The sequence below is a fragment of the Cavia porcellus genome, unplaced genomic scaffold, assembly GCF_034190915.1.
Source record: "Cavia porcellus strain 051 isolate PalLab524CR breed Dunkin Hartley unplaced genomic scaffold, mCavPor4.1 scaffold_10, whole genome shotgun sequence".
Lineage (NCBI taxonomy): Eukaryota > Metazoa > Chordata > Mammalia > Rodentia > Caviidae > Cavia > Cavia porcellus.
Window position 1 is genome coordinate 55,656,194 of NW_026947493.1, and position 19,551 is coordinate 55,675,744.

At 34.8% G+C, this 19,551-nt stretch overlaps 1 protein-coding gene across 2 annotated transcripts in view; it reads left to right on the forward strand.

Annotated features, from left to right (window-relative positions):
- The window catches only part of Zbtb10 (zinc finger and BTB domain containing 10), a 41,145-nt gene extending 27,231 nt beyond the window's left edge, over positions 1-13,914 (forward strand). For both annotated transcript variants that reach the window (XM_023561678.2, XM_063257492.1), the window contains 4 exons: positions 3,061-3,150; positions 8,008-8,184; positions 8,667-8,842; positions 9,091-13,914. In XM_023561678.2, the coding sequence (XP_023417446.2) occupies positions 3,061-3,150; positions 8,008-8,184; positions 8,667-8,842; positions 9,091-9,396 (749 nt within the window). In that variant the 3' untranslated portion in view covers positions 9,397-13,914. The remainder of the gene's footprint in view (positions 1-3,060; positions 3,151-8,007; positions 8,185-8,666; positions 8,843-9,090) is intronic.
- Positions 13,915-19,551: the final 5,637 nt, after the last annotated feature.

Consider the following 19,551-nt stretch of genomic DNA (forward strand, 5'->3'; position numbering starts at 1 on the left):
TGTAATAGTTTATTTGCCTGTTTATTTTTTGGAGTTTTATGGGGTTGTTTGGTTTGATTTGGTTTTTGAGACAGAGTCTCATTACATAATTCAGGCTGCCTTCTACCCCATGTAGACCAGGTTGGCTTCAAACTCAGCAATCCTTCTGCCTCCACCTCTAGAGTGCTAGCATAATAAGCATGAGTCACGATGTCTGGCTTAAAAAATCCTTTGTTTTGTTTGTTTATTTGTTTTTGTTGAGTTTATTGATACATTTTAAATATACATATTGATCATCAGAGAATTTGTGCCTTACTAAGAATTTTTAACTTGTTTTCATGTTTTGTTTAATTTTGGATGTTGGGGAGCCAGAAGAGTCAAGCATGGGTGAGACAGAAATAAGTAAGTCTTTACATGAGAGGTGCTGGTGGTAATTGTTAGAGGACATTTTAAAAACATTTTCAGAAGTGTGTGGATGGTAATACACACCTGTAATCCAGCACTGGGAGAATCATCAGTTCCAGCTCAGGCTGAGCAAAGTAGCAAAAAACATAATGGAGGAGGAATGTAGCTTAGTATGATGGGGGTGAGAGGCAGGAAAGACACAGTTGAGATGATGGAGTCAGAAGCAGAAACCTAGATATTAAACTAAAAAGTTTGAAGTTCATCCTAAAAGCTATGGTGAATGAATTTAAAAATTTACATTTTAGAAACACAAAATAAATTCACCTGGGAAATGAACACTACAATTTGGAAGCAAAGACAACACTTCTCACTAGTTGATTTAAAGAGTAGCACTGAGGGCATTGGAGTTAGATTTACAGGAAATGTACAGATTAAAGAATTATTCTCATTGACTTGCCTTTTTTTCTTTTTATGTTGCTTCTACACCTTTTTTATACCTCAAAATTAACTCTTAATGATGACCTCTTTTTTGAAATCTTTCCCTATATGCTGGCTTTTATTTCTCTCTTTAAAATCAATACAGAACTACCAACTTGTTGTACTGTAGTTTGTACTTAACTGGAAGTATCACAATCATAAAAATAAGGTTGCTTTGTGTAGCCCAGGCTGGCCTCAAACTTGCAGGGATCTGAGTGCTAGAGTTGCAGGCATACACCACCATCCTGGCTTTGGGTTGCATTGTTAAGCAATTTAATTTCTATTCTGTGGATGTCATTGAGGAGACAGACAGGCAGACAGTCGCTTAGCAGTAACACAGCTAGGACTGGCACTTAATTCTTCTTGACTTTTTAAAAAACTTCTTTCATTCTTGCACTTTGACTTTTACTGCTCATTCCTAACCAGTGCACTGTATTTTAAGTTTTCATTGTGCCCATGTTCATTTGATTGAAAACTGTCTGAACCTTAGATGATCAGTTTGTAAATTATTTTAGGTATATTTTCCACTTTATTCTTAACATAATGAATAATATTTAATTGAAGGTATTAGCATATACAATGATTTCTGGCATTAGTTTTCCAAATATTTTGAGCAAGTCAAAAACACCAGTTGAAAGGTATGATTTGTTATCTTTTTAATAAATTGGAAAACATATTTCAGACATTAGAAAGACAAAGATAACCACATACCAGTCCAGTTATTTACAAGATGTCCAAAAATTGCATATTTTTTTCTATTAACTTTTATAATATAATAGGAATTGGTGGCAGGGTGGGTGGGTGATGAGTCAGGGTCTTACTTTAGCTCAGGCTGGTCCTGAACTCACTGTGTAGCCCAGGCTAACCTCAAACTGTTGCAGTCCTCTGCCTCAGCTTCAGGTTGCTGGAATTACAGAAGCATTAGGAAATATTAAAACAACAATATTACCAAATATATTGCATCTTTCTGTGAATAGTATATCCTATTCAATAACATTAGAATCTGGACAGTAGTATCTGGTATCTTTGTTAATTGTTCTTGCATTATTATCTGTCTTTCATCAACACACTATACACTGTTATATTAGCCTTCCCTTCTGTGGGAGGTACAATTTTAATAAAATGTTTACCCTGTAAAAGTAATGGTAAAGACATCAGTGATGGATGTCTTGGTGTTCTACTATCTTACGTTTTTCAATTATTTGGTCTGTTGGATCTAATCTAAACTGTAAATGACTTTTTGAACCCTCTTGTTTTGAAAAAATAACAGATCCCATGTTGTTTGGTCCAGAAAGCGCATAAGTATTTTATATTATTTTTCCTTTTATTTTATTACATGGCATCTTGTTAGATGTTGTTCAGCTATCTACATCACCTATAGAATTGCTAGGATCATTGATCACTAGTGTAATTTTTTTAGTTACTTCAAGTTCTGTCATTTTTGTATTATGAGTAGTTAGCAATAAAGGGATGTCTTGTTTTTCTCCACTTCATAACAGACTTCTCTGATATGCTAACTTTTTTTAGTTTTATGCTTTCTTCAGAACGTCCCTTCTGTACACTTAGTCTGTGTCCCAAATGTATCTGTTTATTGTAAAAGTATCACTGAATTGTGGAGAAGCGTAAAAATTGTATCTAATATACTTAGGAGTTTTTGCAGATTGCAGCACAAAATTTAAAAGGTTATTTTTCACAAATACAAATTAAAAAAGAAAATAGGCTGGGGGTTTATTTAGCTCAGCAGCATAAGTATCTGCCTTGCAAGTGTGTGGTCGTGAGTTCGATCCCTTGTACCATTAAAAAAAAATAAAAGAAACTTCAAATACAACATTCTAAATTTAAAAATATGCAAAAAATAGTCTACAAAACACAACAAACAAGAAAGTGGTTGAAAGGGCACCTGCCTGAGCAGTGCAGGATAATCAGGAAGTGAACAGACAATAGTGCCAAGTGACTCTCAGGCTGAGCTCATTTCAGTGGTGAAGCCAGGCACAGATTGCCGTCCTCCAGTTTCACTGCTTTGTTCTGATTTAGGCTTGCTTCTGCACTAGCTAGTGCTCAGCATACAGTACATATCTAGTACTTGCAGATAATCCTTTTTATTTAGTCTGCCTAAGAAATGATTCAAATGGAAAGTGATATATTGGGCAGTGGCTGTAGTGTGGGTTGTAAGTAAACTATTCTGTGTGTCCTTTTCAGATTTGGATGGTGCTCTATTCTCAGGGCCAGATGGTGTAAATGCAAGTCTGTTGGCTGAAGCCTGGTGTGCTCAAGATGGAGGCGACGCCGGTAGGTACAATAAAATTTTTAGCAAAGTACATTTAATAGGATTTGAAGATGGGCATGTGCTTATTTTTTGTTTTTTGTTTTTTTGCTTTTTTACTGAGGCCTTATGCAGTATCTTTCCTTATGTGTAAGTATTTACTCTGTGGTAGCTTTGTTTATAACAACTTTGGAAACGGTAAACACAAGTTGATAGTTGTGGTTTTGTTTGTGGGCTTATTGATTGGTTGATTTTAATATTTAAGTTTTTACCAGTGCATGTTTTCCGTACATAATGGTTACATTCATCATGGGGAGTCAATACATGTACATAACATCTTTTTATCCCCTCCCCCTCCTTTTTCCCCTTCTCCCTTTATCCCTTGGTTTTTTTTTTCCTTTGGCAAAAGATTTATCTCTCTGTTTCCTTTTATTTTGCTTTTTAATTTATTTGTACTTTGGGTTTCTCATATAAGAAACTACACAATATGTAGGGTTGTGTCTGATTTATCTTGCTTAACATTATGGTTTCAAGGTACACCCATTTTCCCACAAAGGACTTAAGTTTATCTTTTTATGGGAGAGTAGTAGTACTCCACTGTGTAAAAATACATTTTCTTCATCCATTGATAGGCTACCTCCAAGATTTAGCTAAATTTAAATTTAGATTTGTGACTTGAGCTGCTGTGAATGTGGGCATACATTTATCATTATAATAAGATGGGATGGGTTAAAAATTTATAAATATTAAAAAGTAGCTAATAAAGCATATAACCTCCTATATAACACCTGAGGGTGAAATGGGAAAGGAAATTACCACAACAATTGACTAATATATATGATGAAAAACTGTAAGTATTGATAGACATAGAAAATGTTGAGTGACTTGTACCAGCTATACTGTACTTTGGGAAAACCTGGATACACACAAAACAAAGTTTCTGTGAGTATGGTACAATGAAATAGTGTAAAAGGGAAACTTCTCTACCAAAGAATGTGAAGCTAGTAGAACAGTGATAGAATTGGGGAAATACCTATTGTATACTACCCCCATAGGAAGTAATTCAAGATCATCAGTGGATGTTCAGCCACTATTAACGATCTTGTTTCTCTATGATTGAAAAGTCTGGGAAGGCCAGATATGGTGGCACATGCCTGAAATCTCAGCGCTTAGGAGACTGAGGCAGAAGGATTGTCACAAAATTCTGGACTCTACCTAGTGAGTTCAAGGCCAGCCTGAACTACATGGCAAGACTATCTCAAATAAACAAAAAAGTTGCTGGAGAATGGCATATTCACTGATCTCAGGTATCATCCCACAGATTACTGATAATAGAAGGGAGAAGAGGTATCTTAATAATAAAAAATCTGAGAAACAATATGAACTGACTGAATAAAAATATTACTGTGACTACACACAAATTAAATGACAGCATTGGCTGGCACATATCATTAACCTATGTTGTAGTATTGCAAAACATTGAATCTAGTTATGAAAGGAAAAAATCAGACAAATCTAAGTAAATTTAGCTATGTAATAGATGGTCCAAATTCATGTCATGAAAGACAAGCAGAATAAAAGAGACAGTGTAAATGTAGTGTGGATCTTTATTACTTGAGGATTAAAGGGTGCATTTTGGGAAGAGTTGTAAATATGAATGTATGGTTTGTGTTAAGATTCCATCAACACTAAATTTCTGTGGTTTTGTAGAGAAGAATGCTCTAGAACAGTGGTGATGAACCTATGACATACATGTTATTTGTTTTTAAGACAAAAGATGTTAATGTATTAGTTTGTTTTCTAAACACCTCAGTATTGAGGTTTAATTGCAAGGTTAACACTTTGCAATACATAAGTATGTTTTGGTTTGCAGTTTGGGCTCTCCTTTCTGAGAGCTTTGCCATTTCTGCTCTAGATTATAATATGCTGTTTTTGGGCTTGAAGTAGAGAAAGTTTTAAAAGTTTGTAAAAATGTATGTATGTGAATACACAAAGAACATATGGCAGAGTTAACGTTAAAGGTAAAGACTTACGGGTGTTTGATGCTTCAATTTCTACATTCTTGAAATTCTTTTCAGAGTTGACAGGGAAAGGAAGACCACTAGGGCAAAAGAACTCAGGCTTCTAAATGAACAGAATAAAGCCACAGATTTTTTGTTTTTTTGTTGGCTTAGTTGGGTTGATTTGGTTTGGTTTGGTTTTTTAAGAGTCTCACTGTGGGCCCAGGCTGACTTGAACTCACAGCAATCCTCTTGCCTTAGTTCCTAAAAACCAGTGTTACAGATGTGTGTCACCATGCCAAATTTGAATCAGTTTTGAAAAAGACTGTCTTGTGGTTCCCTCACAGTTGGATTATTCGAAATAGTTTTTTTTTTTTCAAAATCCATTTTATTTCAAAGAAAAAAAAATACAACAAAATTCAAAATTAACAATCCAGACAACAGTGATACATACATTGTGCATTGCTATCCCCAAATCAGTCACCCAGAGCACCAGACATCTGCATTCAATTGTCCAAATAAAACTAGTTTTGAAATTAGCACTTTACAGTTCAGATGCGTTGCATTTTGAAGATTTTTTGCTAGTACAGAAAATTGATAATAGAACTGGGAATTTAGCTCAGTGGCATAAGCGCCTGTCTGGTAAGTGCAAGGTCATGAGTTCCATCCCCAGCACCATCACCCCCAAATGATAATAGAGCAAGAGTATTACACTTGCTTTCTTGGTTTAGAAATCTGGTCCAAGGATGAGTTTAAGTGGGCAATGTCAATTCATACATAAAATAAAAATTCATACTCAGACATTTTCTATGGAAAAGAATCCATGATATTTATTTCATTCTCAAAAGAGTAAACCCTTGCCAGGCATTATGGCACACCTATAATCCCAGCACTCAGGAGGCTGAGACAGGAGGATCACTGCTAGTTTGAGCCAAGCTGGGGCTACATGTTGAATTCAAAGCTAGCCTGAAATCCTGTCTTCAAAAATAACAAAAAAGTAAACACTTGGTTTGAGTCATTCCTTTTTTTGTCTTTTTCCTTTTTATCGGTACTGGGGATCGAACTCATGACTGCCTGCTTTCAAGGCAGGCACTTATACTGCTGAGCTAAATCCCCAGCCCCTTGAGTCTTTTAGGAAAGTGGGCATTTTGATTGATTAGTATTTTTGTATCTGAGTTCAGCTTTTGTCTTAGAATTTATGTCTTAGGACATCAAGAACATTGCTTTCTCCTTAGTTTGCTATTCTGGAATAATATATTTAGAAAGGTATTGAACACTAACCAATTTAGAGTAGATCCTTAATGACCTTAATATATTGAATTATAATGACAATACCTTTATCCAAGTGATTATAATTTCTGTAAGTAATCTCTGCTAGTTACAAGAATTAGAAGAGGTGTAAAGAATTTTCAGAAGACTTTTAATTTGTATTCTGTAAAGTGTTTCTTACCATTACCATACATAATTCTGATTCTTTGATTAGCAGTTACAAAAGTTTAGGTATATTCTATCTATGTAGCAAATATTAAATTGAACGTATTGGGGCATGTAACATGATTTCTTTTTTTCTTTTTTGGAGTGAGGGGTAGTACTAGAGATTGAATTTACAACCTCATGTTTGCCAAGCAGGTGCTTGTGACACTGAGCTAAATCCCTGGCCCTCACATGATTTCTTGGAAACTATGCTTGATTTTCATATATTTTAAGCAAGTAAAAGATTAGCCTTCAAAGTGGTAGTACACTCCTGTAATCCCAGCACTTGAGAGGCTGAGGCAGGAGGATTGTTTCAAGTTCAAGACCAGCCTAGGCTACAAAGTGAACTAGAGACCAGTCTGAGCTGCATAGTGAGACCTGTCTAAAAAAAAAAAAGAAAAAGAAAAAGAAACGTTAAGACTTTTTTTTTTTACTTTATTGGGTATTGATGCTTTCACTAAAGAGGAAAATACATTAAATTTCTCAATTGTTAAATATCTAGTGAATACAATAAGATGCATTTTTATGAAATGTGTTTTGGTAAGCATTCTTTTATTATGACTACAGTGTTCTTGGGAATAAAATTTTATTGCAGATTGAGTTATAACTTATCCTAAATGTCTGGGATCACAAGTGCTTTAAGATACTAGAGTTGCTGGGGATTTAGCTTAGTGGCATTAAGCGCCTGCCTTGCAATGCATGGTTGTCAGTTTGATCCCCGGCACAAAAAAAAAAAAAAAAAAAAAAAAAAAAAAAAAAAGATATTGTAGTTTTTAAGATTTTGGAATATTTGTATTGGGTTTACCTGTAGAACATCTCTAATCTAAAGATTCAAAACTTTGAGCATCATGGGGTGTTCAAAACTCAGATATGAAAGGATTTCAGGATTTTGGGTTTGAGCTTCTGAGTCTGTATTGTTGCACAAACGAGATATATATATATATATATATATCTTGGGAAGGTTTTTCAGACACATAAGTGCCTTGAAGTGAGAAAGGCTGCTTAAATACCAGTTCAAAAAGTCCAAAGGTGGAGAATCATTGTCCTCTGTCAGTCTGTTTGCTGTTAACAATATTGAAATAGCTGATACTAGGTATTATATAAAGAGATTTAGTTAGCTAACAGTTCTGGAGGCTCAAAAGGTGTTTTTTATTTAGCTCATGTGTATTGTGATGTGTCACTATTACTAGGATACAAATATATTTTTGTTTTTCTGTTTTCTCTTTTTCTTGGTCTTTTTTTGAGGCAGGGTTTCACTATTTGGTTCAGGCTAGTCTTGAACTCACTTTGTAGCCCAGGCTGTCCTCAATTTTAACACAATCTTTCAGCCTTACCTCCTGAGTGCTGGGGATTATAGGAAGAGAGACACTTACTAATGTTGTTACTTCATAATCAACTTTATTGTACTAGGTACTTCACATGATTTCAAGTATGGTTTGATACCTGGCCTGTCAAGTGATTTCAAGTATGGATTACTACCAGGTACTTCAAATGATTTCAAGTATGGATTGCTACCAGGTGCTTCAAATGATTTTAAGTATGGATTATTGCCAGAATCTTGGCCAAAACAAGAAACTTGGGAAAATGGTAAGTATTGGTTAGCCAAACAAATAGCAAATTCTTCTTTCTCAGTCAGATTTTATTGGTACATTTTAGGTGTATATAATCACATTCATCATAGAGAATTTGTACCTATAAATAATATAACTTGCCCCCCCCATTATTCTACTCTCTAAACCCTTCTCCACTCCTCAACAAATATAGAATTCTGATTTATTTATTTAATTTCTTTTTGAGACCAGTTTTTGCTATGTAGCTAAGCTGGCTCTGAAGTTTTTATGTGGCTAGCCTCAAAGTCACACTCCTTGCCTCAGTCTCTCGAGTGCTGGGTTTACAGGCATGCATTGTCATGCCTGCAGAATGTTAAAGTACATTTTATCAATAAAAAGCTTCTATATTTTAGGTTTTAAAAAATAAGTTGTAAACCTATATTAATTGCTAGCTTTAGGGAGATTGAAGCCTTAATAGCAAATTTAATAAGTGCTTTTTAATTTTTTTAATTCTTAAAGGTGAATCATCTGTAATCATGGTGAACAAATTAAAATGCCCTCATTGTAGCTATGTAGCCAAATACAGACGAACACTAAAAAGGCACTTGCTCATTCATACGGGAGTGAGATCATTTAGCTGTGATATTTGTGGAAAGCTGTTTACTCGAAGAGAACATGTAAAAAGACATTCCTTGGTAAGTTTGAATAAAATCAGTATTTGTGATAAACTGTATTATGCCTGTGAAGTTTAAAGCATTTTAATAATTATTTACAAATTTAAGATAATTCTTAAATTGCTTTAAACAAAAAATTATTTATGAAATGATACCAAACTTCATCTGAAAAGCATTGGTGTATTCACTCGTTATGTTTAATTTGAGCGGTTCACATGTATTCTGTTTCTATACTATCCTTACATTGGATTTTTCCCCCCTTTAATTAGGTGCATACAAAGGATAAAAAATACAAATGTATGGTGTGTAAGAAGATCTTCATGTTAGCAGCCAGTGTTGGAATAAGACATGGATCTCGTCGCTATGGTGTTTGTGTAGACTGTGCAGATAAATCACAACCTGGAGGGCAAGAAGGTGTAGATCAGGGACAGGATACAGAATTCCCTCGGGATGAAGAATATGAGGAAAATGAAGTACGAGAAGCTGATGAAGAGCTGGTTGATGATGGAGAAGATCAGAATGATCCACCTCGATGGGATGAATCAGGAGATGTTTGTATGCCCCTGGATGATTAATTGACCTTCTATACTCCTCAAGGATGCTGCATTTGGACATAATATGAATCGACAATTTGGATTGTTGAACTTGAAGGCTTGCAAAATATGGTACATGCTGGATGGTAGTTATGTTGCTGTGAAAACTGTAGGGTCAAAGCCTTATAGCAAAAAAAAAAAAAAAAAAAAAAAAAATTTTTTTTAATATTTGCACAGGACTGTACAGCAAACAACCATGTGGTTGCTTACATGGAGTCCCCACATATTCAGTCAGTTATCAAAGTAAAATATTTTTATTTATAGGATATACAGTAACTATTTGGGTCCTATGAATATATAGAACCTGTCCTTAATAGCTTACATTCATGTACCACTTTAACATGAATGAAGAAAACCCATTTATAGAAGTACAGTGACAGTTGACCCAATCACTCTGTCCATCAAACCACTCAGGCTAGTTTGTATACTAGTAGAGTTTTATTTCTATTTTTATTTTTATTAATTTTATTTTTTTTTAATACAGATTTTTTCAGTGAGGGGCTTTTTCAACCCCATTGGTTCTATTTTCTTGAATTTTTTCCATTTTAATTTGCTTCATAACTTAAAATCTCCTAGCCTTAGATATTATTTCTCAATTTTGTGCTGATGGGCATGTGTATGAGAACTGGAGAGGTAATTTATTGGAATGAACTAACTGACTTTCCCCAGCCCCTTTCCCTTTTTTGACATGAATTTTACAAATGAAGAATGATGTTGCTAAGTTAATGTGGCAAAGTTGACAAAGACCACTGAAATGATTATGATTTAGAAGTAACTTTCTCCTGCTGCTCTGATCTGATAAATGGTTACTGTATGATGGTTTTTACATGGTATTTGGTTTTGGGTATCTGTTACTTTGGCACTATTCTTGTTTGCCTCTTAACTATTTTTGCCAGTGTACTATACCTCAGCCTTATTTGAGCGACAGAAAGCAGATTTAAAAAGTCGTAAGAACAATAAGTAAAGTGATTTGTTTTATAATTTATCTTCCATGTCCAGTTTGGTTAGCTTGTTATGCAATATAAGTGAAATATCAGGTTTCTATTCCTGTGCCCTTTTTATCATTAAAATTCACACAAAATGTGCATTCTCTTTTGTTTCATACTTACTGGGACTTTGAGTTTTTGAAATTATTGTTGATTTATTAAGTTAATTTATTTTTCCATTCTTTAAAATCACTACCCCTTGATGGTCTTTCTGTAGTCACCATGATTTAGCGGTCTGAAAAAGTCTTACAAATAAATTGTCTAGAGGCTTTATTATTAACTAAATTTTTCAGGGTACAAAAGGTGATATTGTTGGATTTATTTAAGTGACAAATTAGCTGATTGTGAAAACCTCAACAACATTTCATGTATTAACATAGACAACATTTATTGGGAGCATATTGTATATTATATAAGATTGAGGGACATCATATTTTCATCTTTCTTTAAATAAAAATCAAGTATATTTTCCTATTTTATATCAGGTAATAAATTATGCTAGTTGTGTGGGGAAAATTGCAGATACTTTGATCGATGACAATCCTTTTGGTGCTCCATCTGGTCAAAGTTGAAAAGTTGATTTTTTAAACAAGATGTATCAGTTTCTCTGATTTCAGTAGAGTAATGGTTTACTGTTAGGCAATGAAGTTTCTGCTTGGCTAAATCAAAGTATAAAACCAGTTCTGAGGTTAGTTGTACCTTTTGTCATTCAAAATTTCTTATGGTTTCTACATAATTAAGCCTGACAGAGAAATAGTTTTGGGATTTTTTTGCTTAAAACTGAATAAGATGTAGTCATCTTATTCTCAGTGTTCTAGAGAAATGAATAAAGTGTAATTCTAGTGAGGTCCAAAATAGAAATTAGTTGGGCAAAGATAATATCAATGAAAAGGTATTTTAAACATAAAATGTTCTGCTTTGTGAATATGTAAGTATAGTATAAAGATTTCTCTCATCCCTTTTTATCCCCTTCCTTTAAAATAAACCATAGTTTACAATTGGTAGATCTGTCTATATATATAAATATATATTAAAGAGCAAAGATATATATCTAAAAAAACCACCTAAATCTGCATTATTAGACACTTATTGCATAGAAACCAGACTTGGCTTTACATTCTTTTAATGTACTTTTACTTTTCCTCAAGGTATAAAACTTACTCTCTTGAAACTGAATTTTCTTTTATTACTTAAATCATATTTGTATATCTGGTAAATTATGACCAAATTTTTGTTAGGTTTCATACAGTAAATCAAAATACACACTTGGTACACTACGGGGTTGTTGTGCTTTTGTTTTGGTTTTAGTTGGAAAAAAGGTTTGATGTAGGTGGCTTGTTACTGTTAATTTAAAATATTCTATAATTGTCCATTAATTTTTAATGTATTGTGATAGATTTGGCTATATTTTTTAGTCGTCTGACATAATGATATTTTAAAAGCTTGTTTTTAGGTAATCCAAAGGAAAAGAAATGTTTATACTCTTGAATATATTAGCCTCAGCCTATATAAAAATTTCTTTGAAGTAAACATTTTACCAGAAACAGAATTGACAGATTTTTCTACTTGCTGACTGCCTAACTTATTTTGTTTCATGATCTCAAGGGACTGCCTATTTCCCTTCTAGATCTTTTTTTAAAAAATAGTTTTAGTACTAAGGTATACTACTGGACATTTCTATTTTTTTAAGTATATTCTTTTTCTGACTTAAAGTACAACAATTTCAGGAAGTGGATGGATACTAAGGACTTACTGGTCTCAGAGAGGTATTGTTGGAATGAGTACTCATAGTTTTGTCTGAAACTGACAGAATTATGTGTTATACATTTGGTGAAGTGTTTTCTCTTGTAATTTATATTTTAAATGAGTAATATTTTAGAGCTTTTAATTTTAATTAAGGGAAAGTTTATAAACTTTCACATTTGCTCTGTAGTAACAGGCCCTTTCATAAAGATCATATTTTGTAGGATTCTTGAGACAGTTACTTCTCATATGGGAAGACCTTTTTGTCATGGTTTTTGGCTCTTTATTTTTCTGCCTAGGTAACTTGCTAAATTTTAGCATCTCAAGCAATTGAGAGCTTATTTTAAAAAAAAAAGTAAACACTACAGGAAGGGAAACCTGGACACAGCTTTGAAATTTTTGTTGGGGGAGGACAGTAGCAGATTTAAATTGATCCTTTGTGGTGGAGAAGATTGAACTTGAATAAGTTAATTGATGAGAAAATTCCTAGAACACTGGTACATCCTACGTATAACATACATCTTGTTTAATAACATGTGTGAGCCAAGAGAAAAGGTGTTAGGAAGAAAATAGGAGATGAAAGGATTTGGACTTAGATTTGTGTTAATACAATATAGTAGTCCTAAAGACGACTGTAATAGTGTATTATGGGGAAAAACTGATGGAAAACCAGGGTTTTTTAATGTTAAAATTTTAAAACTTCAAAAGCATTATCTTGTATGATTTTCTGAACACCATAAAAGGTTTAGATTCACTGTTCTGAGTAGTTATTCCAAAAATTACAAACGCTTTTTGAGTGCCCACACTTGCCATTGTGTTAAATGCATTATTTCACCCCTCTGAGTAGGTGCTATTGTCTTCATTTTATAGATGAGGAAAGGCTCAGAGATTCAGAATCTTGCCTAATTTCACACAGCTGTAATTGAGCTGTGATTTGGTCAGGTCTGATTCTGAAGCCATGCTTTTTAGGAGGTGCTCTTGCTGCCTCATTAAAAAACTTTTTTGGTAGAATCTTTTAAGGAGTCTGTCTATGGAGATTTATACTGAGCCTATAAAATAACTGTGTTAGGAATTTTGTGTCCTTCCCCCAAAGTGAACATCCTTATTATTCTTCCCTGTTGATAAAACAATTGTTTTATCATTTGGACTTCAAACCCAAGGATAGCACATGCTATTAGTGGGTTGCAGCATTTTCATTTTTAAAAGGGTGATTTTTTAAAAACTGAAGGACTAGATAATGAACCCAAGTTTTTGTGCCGTTCGGTCACCCGGATCCTTAAACTTACATGGTACATAATACACACTTTTAGAACTAAAAGGCGTTTTCTTACAGTCATTAGTATTTAAAATGGAAAGTGGTTTTGTTTTTCTTGCTGTATCCCTGCTTTCAACTGAAGTTTTAAACACTTCTCAAAATGTGTTAGGGATAAGCACACTTTAAAAGATGTTTTCTAGCCCCAAATTTTATGACATCAGTTAAGAACAAAATTTTGGGCTAAGGAGAGGGCTGGTGGAGGCCATTATGAAGTGGGAGAATCAGCATTTTAAACACTGTAAACATAAAAGAACACTTTTTTTTTTCTGCCTGCTGTTTGTAAAAGCTCTCTGGGAGGATCTTTTACGAAGACCAATTTTTTAAAATGTAATTTACCTACCTAATATAAATGTCCTAAGACATGTATGTAAACTTCCAAAACTGTTTTGTCTGTGTATTTAGAAAATACACAAGAATCTTTATCAAACCTAAAAATATAAACTTGTGAGCACTAAACTGCTTCTGGCTTGTGAATTTTATTGACTGACATTTAATTCAGATTTGCTTCCAAGTGTACTAGTTTAGACTAATTGGGTTGGGGGAACACCTTTGTAAAATTTGATATATGTGCAATTTAGATATCTTAGTACTAACAAGTTCAAATTGCAAGTATTGTGAGGGGTTTTATTTGTATGTTCTTATATGAAAGTGCATAAATGACTCAGACTACCTCCTGGTGCTTCTTAGAGAGCTACTTTAACTAAATAGGTAGACAATGATTTATATTCAATCTATTTTTTAGGATTTCTAGCAGGCACACCCAACCTGTAACTCATCACCTCCCCATTGAATGTTACAAAAAAACAGTAAATTTTGTTGTGTATATATTAACTTTTATATGCAAACCATAACGGTTCTCTTCACTCAGAAAACAAGGTGAAAAAGAAAAAAAGGTAGGCCACAGGTTGTACATTCCACACAGGTTTTAGGAAAACTAAAGAACAGTTCCTGTCATTAAGCTTGTGCTTAATTTACACTTGGAAATCATCTTAGGGAAATGGGTTGAAAATTAAAGGTGAACTGCTATCCCATGATTACTATATATTGGATTAATAGATTATAAGTAAATGTATGAATTTTAAGTTTGAATTTTAGTAGGTTTGTTTTGTTAAGACAAGCTCACTCTGCAGTTGAACCTGGCCTTGAAATCAGTATGTAGCCTAGGCTGGCCTTGAACTTGTGGTGATCCTCCCACCTCAGCCTTCCAAGTGCTAGGATTATAGGTATGTACCACCATGCCTGGTTTCATGTTTTAAAAGTAATAGAAAAATAATTGTAGAATGACTCATTTTTATATTACTAAAAAAGTTTTGTTTTATTTTGGAAAAGGGCAAGGTAAATAGACTCACATAGCTATTTTTTTCTTTTTGGTTTTTTGAGGCAGGGTCTCCCTTTGTAATGTGCTGTGTAGCCCCGGCTGGCCTTGAACTCATGGCAATCGGAACTCCTAGTTTAGCCTCCAGATGCTTGGATTACAGGTGTGTGCCACCACACCAGGCTCCTTACATAGCTATTTTGCATATGAAAAGCTATTGTAAAGTATTAATACATATTTTGTGTCCTTCCAGTAGGTAATGATTAGGACCCCTTAACTCAAGATTAAAAGGCGGTTATCCAAAGATAAATGAGATTGCTTGAAGGAAGAAAAAAACACTACTTCTGGGTAAAAGAGAACAGTTATTTTGATGAAGTTGTACTAGTCAAGCATTTGAGTGCTTCTCTTTTTTAAGTGTTGGGTGATCATGTTTGCTTGTTATTTTAGGAAGTGATAGAACTATTACATATTCATAAAAATTTTGACAAGCAGTTTAGGAAATTTGGAATAAAGAATGTAGGGATCAACTTTATGAAAAATGCTATAGAAGCATTTCTCTTCTGTCTTTGTCACAGATCATGGTTTGGGAGCAGTTACAGGAAATTGAATTACTGAACTTACAGTTAAATACAAAAATTAGTGGTACTTTAGAACTTAGTCTGGGGCCAGGGATTTAGCTCAGTGGCATAAGCGCCTGCCTGGCGAGTGCTAGATCGTGAGTTTGATCCCTAGTACCTAAATAAATAAGGAGCTACCCAGAATTTAGCCTGGCATAACTGTCTTTGTGAAGTTTGAATTAAAAAAGGATTTTTTAATGAATAAGAAATCTATTAAAGTGAATAAAAGGGTCCATAACAGGGCCAGGAGTTTAGGTCAGTGGCACAAGCACCTGCCTGGCAAGTGCACGGTCATGAGTTTGATCCTCGGTACCAAAAAAAGCAACAAAAGGCTCCATAACTGCATGGTGTGTTAAGACTGCCTCCTTAACTATCAGCTAGATTTACTTTCCACAATGTGACCAACCAATCTTAAATTTGGTAATAAGAAAAATACTAGTCTTAAATGTAATTAGATACTAATAATGGTAATAAGAAAAATACTAGTCTTAAATGTAATTAGGTGTGATTTAGAATCAGTGAAATATACACACGAGACTGCTTGGCACATGTCTCAATAGTTGGTGAGAGAACAATATATATATGGGCTAAAAATAATTGTAGAATTTGTAGGTTGAGGGAACTTTACTAGACTAGCTAGGAAGAATATCCAGAAAGGTTAAAATAGACTGCAGTCAGGACTCTTGAACTTCCTATTTCAGTATCTTTTTCTGTATCAAACTTACTAAATACTTGACAGGGAAAACTGAAATTAGGGAATTATAGAATATACTCAAATACTGTACCTGGCGTATAGTAGTGCTCCAAACTATAATGAAAGACCAAAGGTATCAGTGTCTTAAGGATTTTGTGAATTAGTGTCATGTGACACTTAGCTAGCAAACCTACTTCATGTAGAGAGATTGTCAAGTGTAAGATGCAGGGTTACCCTGAGGATTTGAGGCCCTTTCCCCCTACTACACAAGTCATAATGTGACCATACCACAAGATGACTTTTTAGAGAGATTTTAACCTAGACTATTTCCATCATTTAATACATTAGAACTATTAGCCATTTGCTGCAAAACATATCTAAATGTCTGACATTTAGTGTATATATGAAAATTAGGAGGAAAACCCCATTTGCATTTGGTGTATAGAGCGCAATAATACATCAATAAAGAATACATTTACAATATGATGTCTTAGTTGCTAATCAATTTTTGTGTTTGTGAAAAGATAGTGGATTTTGCTACTAAGGTTTTATATGCAAAACAAATATGTATTTACATGAAAGCTAACGAGGTGCTTATTACCTTTGTCAACTTGTTCCCTATTAAGTCATCCACTTGGATTATCTTTCCCTACCCCCTAACTAGGATTGTAGTATTTACATGGACGTGGCTAATTCTCCAGAATTTGCCATGCTAATTTTTCAAGTACAGCAACCCTTTATTTCTACAAGTTTCAAGTCCATGGATTCAACCAAATTCAGATTAAAAATTTATGGGGGGAAAATTGCATGTGTATTAAACACTTGACTTCATTTTCATTATTCTTTAAACAATACAGTGTAACTATGTACTTAACATTTACATTCTACTAGGTATTCACTAGACCTGGGGCTGATTTAAAGTCTACAGGAGGATGTGTGGTTGATATGCAAATATTGTGCCATTCTGTGTAAGGGACTTGAGCGTGCTTCAATTTTGGTATCCTCCAGGGATCTTGGAACCAATGTTCCCCTGAATTCCACTCAGAAGACTAGTAATCACTACTTCATCACAGCAGTTCGTTCATTTCAAAGACCAGCAAGTGTAGAAATTGGACCCACTTTCAAAAGTATTAGTTGAGGGCCATTTATAGCTAAGGAAATTTGAAGAAATTTAAATTCTAGAGTGTCACATGTATAGGTATGACTTTAATTGCTACTTTTTGGATTTTATTTTGTAGACTTATAAAGACTTCTTTAAATTAAAATTTTCATGAGACTGAAAGCAGCTTTTTTTTTTTTTTTTTTTTTTTTTTTAAAGAGAGTCTCACTTGCAGTTCCAGGCCAGCCTTGAACTTGCTATGTAGCCAAGGGTGGCCTGAAACTCATATATACTCCTGCCTCAGCCCACAGAGTACTGAGATTATAGGCATGCACCACACCTGCTTTTAGGCAGCTTATTGAAGACACTAATTATTCTAAACTGAGATTTTCTTGCCTTGTGAAGGTAGCTTATTCTGTGTGTACTTGGCTGGCTTTTCTCATTGTTACTGATGACTTACGTCTCAGAAGGATCACAATCTGTGGACCCTTCCTGTGGCTGAATATGTACTCTACATATAAAATACCCACTTAGGAGAAAATGGGTGTTTGAGGGGTAATGGGCGATCCATAGGCTTTTAACAGTTACCTGTGCTGCAAAATGGTTAGAATGGGAAATGATCCAAAATTAGACAGGAAACTCTTATCAGAAAGGCCTTGCATTTCATTTTGATTTATTTTTTAAAGGTAAGGTCTCACTAGATAAGCACAGGCTGACCTTCAACTTGCAATAATCTTGCCTTAGCCCCCTGAGTGCTGGGATAACAGGCATGTGCCATCACGCCTGGCATTTCAGCTATTTTTAAAAGCAAGAGTATATGCAAGGAGGTGAACAGATAGAATGAGCAAAAATACAAAATATTACTCATTAAGTAAAATGCTGTACTCGGCACTTTATGTTTTCTCCCTTAAACATACAAAGGAAAAAGCAGCTTTCACCTTGGAAACACTATTAAAGCAGTGTGGATGGGATGTGAGTGTGTCTGTGGTGAGGGCAATTGAACTCAGGGCCTTTGCACTCAGCAACATCATGTCCTTTTTCAGGCCAGATCTTGCTGATTTGCCCAGGCGGGGCCCAAACTTGTGATTCTTCTGTTTTAGCCTCCCAGATTCTGGGGTTCTAAGCGTGCATCACTGTGTCCAATCTTAAAACCTTTTGGGAAAAAGACTGTGTCACAGGCCTTACATTTTATATCTTAATTGGCAAGCATGAAGAGTTACTGTTAAGGAGCTTGAGAGTGTTGCTCATTGCCATAGTGTTTGCCTAGCTTGCATGAGATCCTAAGTTCTGTCCCCCAGCAGTGCAAAGCAAAAATGAAAGGACTACCTAGTTTTATCCTTTTTAAGAGCACGAATACTTAATTTTCTAGAGGTCTCTTTATTTCTCGGTTGTATTAGATAAATCTATAGAACTAGGATACTCTTGCAAGACAGTGTACTCAGGGAAATGACACCTTCATAGAGTGTGCCTCGAATATTAAAGGGCCCTAGGTGATGACGGGATAAAGAAGTGCTCCTATCCCTTAAAACAGTTCTAGGTGACACAAATACAACCTAGTAAAAGTGCAGGTGCTTAGGTTTAGTGTTCATTTCACTTTCTCTGAGGTGCAAGCATCTTTTCTCAGGATGAAATTACAAGCTTTAATTTTTTCCCCTCCCACTTTCCCAAGGAAAGTTGTGTCTGTTCAATTTTGATGTGCTTTTTTAAAAAAGCATAGCATATGTGCATTCCCCCACAACCCCAATATTATTTATGTGTCAGTGTTTAGGATTCCAGCCATCTCTCCTGTATCTGTGTGTATTGCTTATTAGGGTTCTTGCCCGTGTAGGCATCAGCCGAGTTTCTGTAAAGGAGTAGGTCATCCTGTTTTTACTTTGTGGGCTCTAAGGTCTCCCATCATAATTACTCAACTCTGTGTGAGCAAGAAAACAGCCATAGGCAGCACAGCTGTGTTCCGATGTTTATTTACCAAATAAGGCAGCAGACCTAGGTGTGCCGACCCCTGATGTGTGAGCTTTCCCTTCCCACCACCTATGTCTTATGGCACATATACTGAAGAAGGCTGTGTCTTCTTAGCGTTAGCAAAGTATTTCCAAAATTATAAATCCAAAGACACCAAGGGACTACTTCAGGTACCACCATTTCTACCAAGCAGTAAGAAGAACATTTACTGTCTCAGCTCTGGTTAATCAATAAAACCTTGACAGGAATTCTGATTCTCCCAGTACCTAAGGTATTTCCCTCCTCTGAGAGAAATAACAGATACATCTGATTCAAAACTTCATGAGGCTTTGACTTGCCAATAGAAGCTACATGTTTCTGATCTTTCATTGCCACATTGTCCTCTGTTAAACGATCTTTGAAGTTT